Source organism: Penaeus monodon, chromosome 25 (genome assembly GCF_015228065.2).
Source record: "Penaeus monodon isolate SGIC_2016 chromosome 25, NSTDA_Pmon_1, whole genome shotgun sequence".
Lineage (NCBI taxonomy): Eukaryota > Metazoa > Arthropoda > Malacostraca > Decapoda > Penaeidae > Penaeus > Penaeus monodon.
In genome coordinates, this window is record NC_051410.1 from 38,840,757 (window position 1) to 38,841,491 (window position 735).

The window sequence follows — 735 nt, forward strand, 5'->3', positions numbered from 1 at the left end:
TCACATTGTTCTCAAGTGGAGAAGGACTTGAAAAAAGTGTAAGAAAAGCAAATGTTCTTTACCTGAGGTGGTAAAGTGAAGTTGCTTAAATGGCATTTAGGACAAGTTGGATCAATATGTAGTTTGGTAGATTCAGGGGAGGGAGAGGAATGCATGTCACCTACATTTTCTCTTTACTTATAATCTATGTTTTAGTTTTATTGGTTAAACATAGATGTATTGTTGTTTTTGGAACATAATCATGATTCATCATTTTGTGAACCAATTTTCAGTCCCCATTTTTTAGCAAAATAGAATAGTTTCTATAGTCAGTGAACAGCATTGTTTAAGAGTTGTCAGTGCTTCTCATTTAGTGAATATATGCATATGAGCGTTTTGGGTTTTAAAATATTTTGATTTTAAGAATGTAAAATTTTTAAAAATTTGTAAGAAAAAATTCTAAAGAGGCTTGATAGTGGCCAGTGCATAGGTTTGTTGTTTTGACAACTTTTGCAATTTAGTCTTTATATGTTAATGATTATTTTTGTTACTCTGTAACATGTTTCCATCTGTTTTCTTTTCAAAAGAAACCAGTTTTTAGGCAGAGCACCAAGCAATACAGCAAGAAGCCCAACTTGGATGATATTTCAGAGAGAGTTCTTGGTATATGTAAGCTATATTGTAGTTTTCGGGGGGAAATTTGTTTTTTTTGGAAAAAAATTCCCCGGTAAAAATTGGTTTTCTTTTTTTGGGGTA

At 31.8% G+C, this 735-nt stretch overlaps 1 protein-coding gene across 1 annotated transcript in view; it reads left to right on the forward strand.

Moving 5' to 3' along the window:
- Positions 1-660, forward strand: part of LOC119589234 (acyl carrier protein, mitochondrial-like) — a gene marked incomplete at its 3' end in the record, with an annotated part of 4,776 nt that extends 4,116 nt beyond the window's left edge. The window contains 1 exon segment of the mRNA XM_037937836.1: positions 567-660. Within this exon segment, the coding sequence (XP_037793764.1) occupies positions 567-660 (94 nt within the window).
- Positions 661-735: the final 75 nt, after the last annotated feature.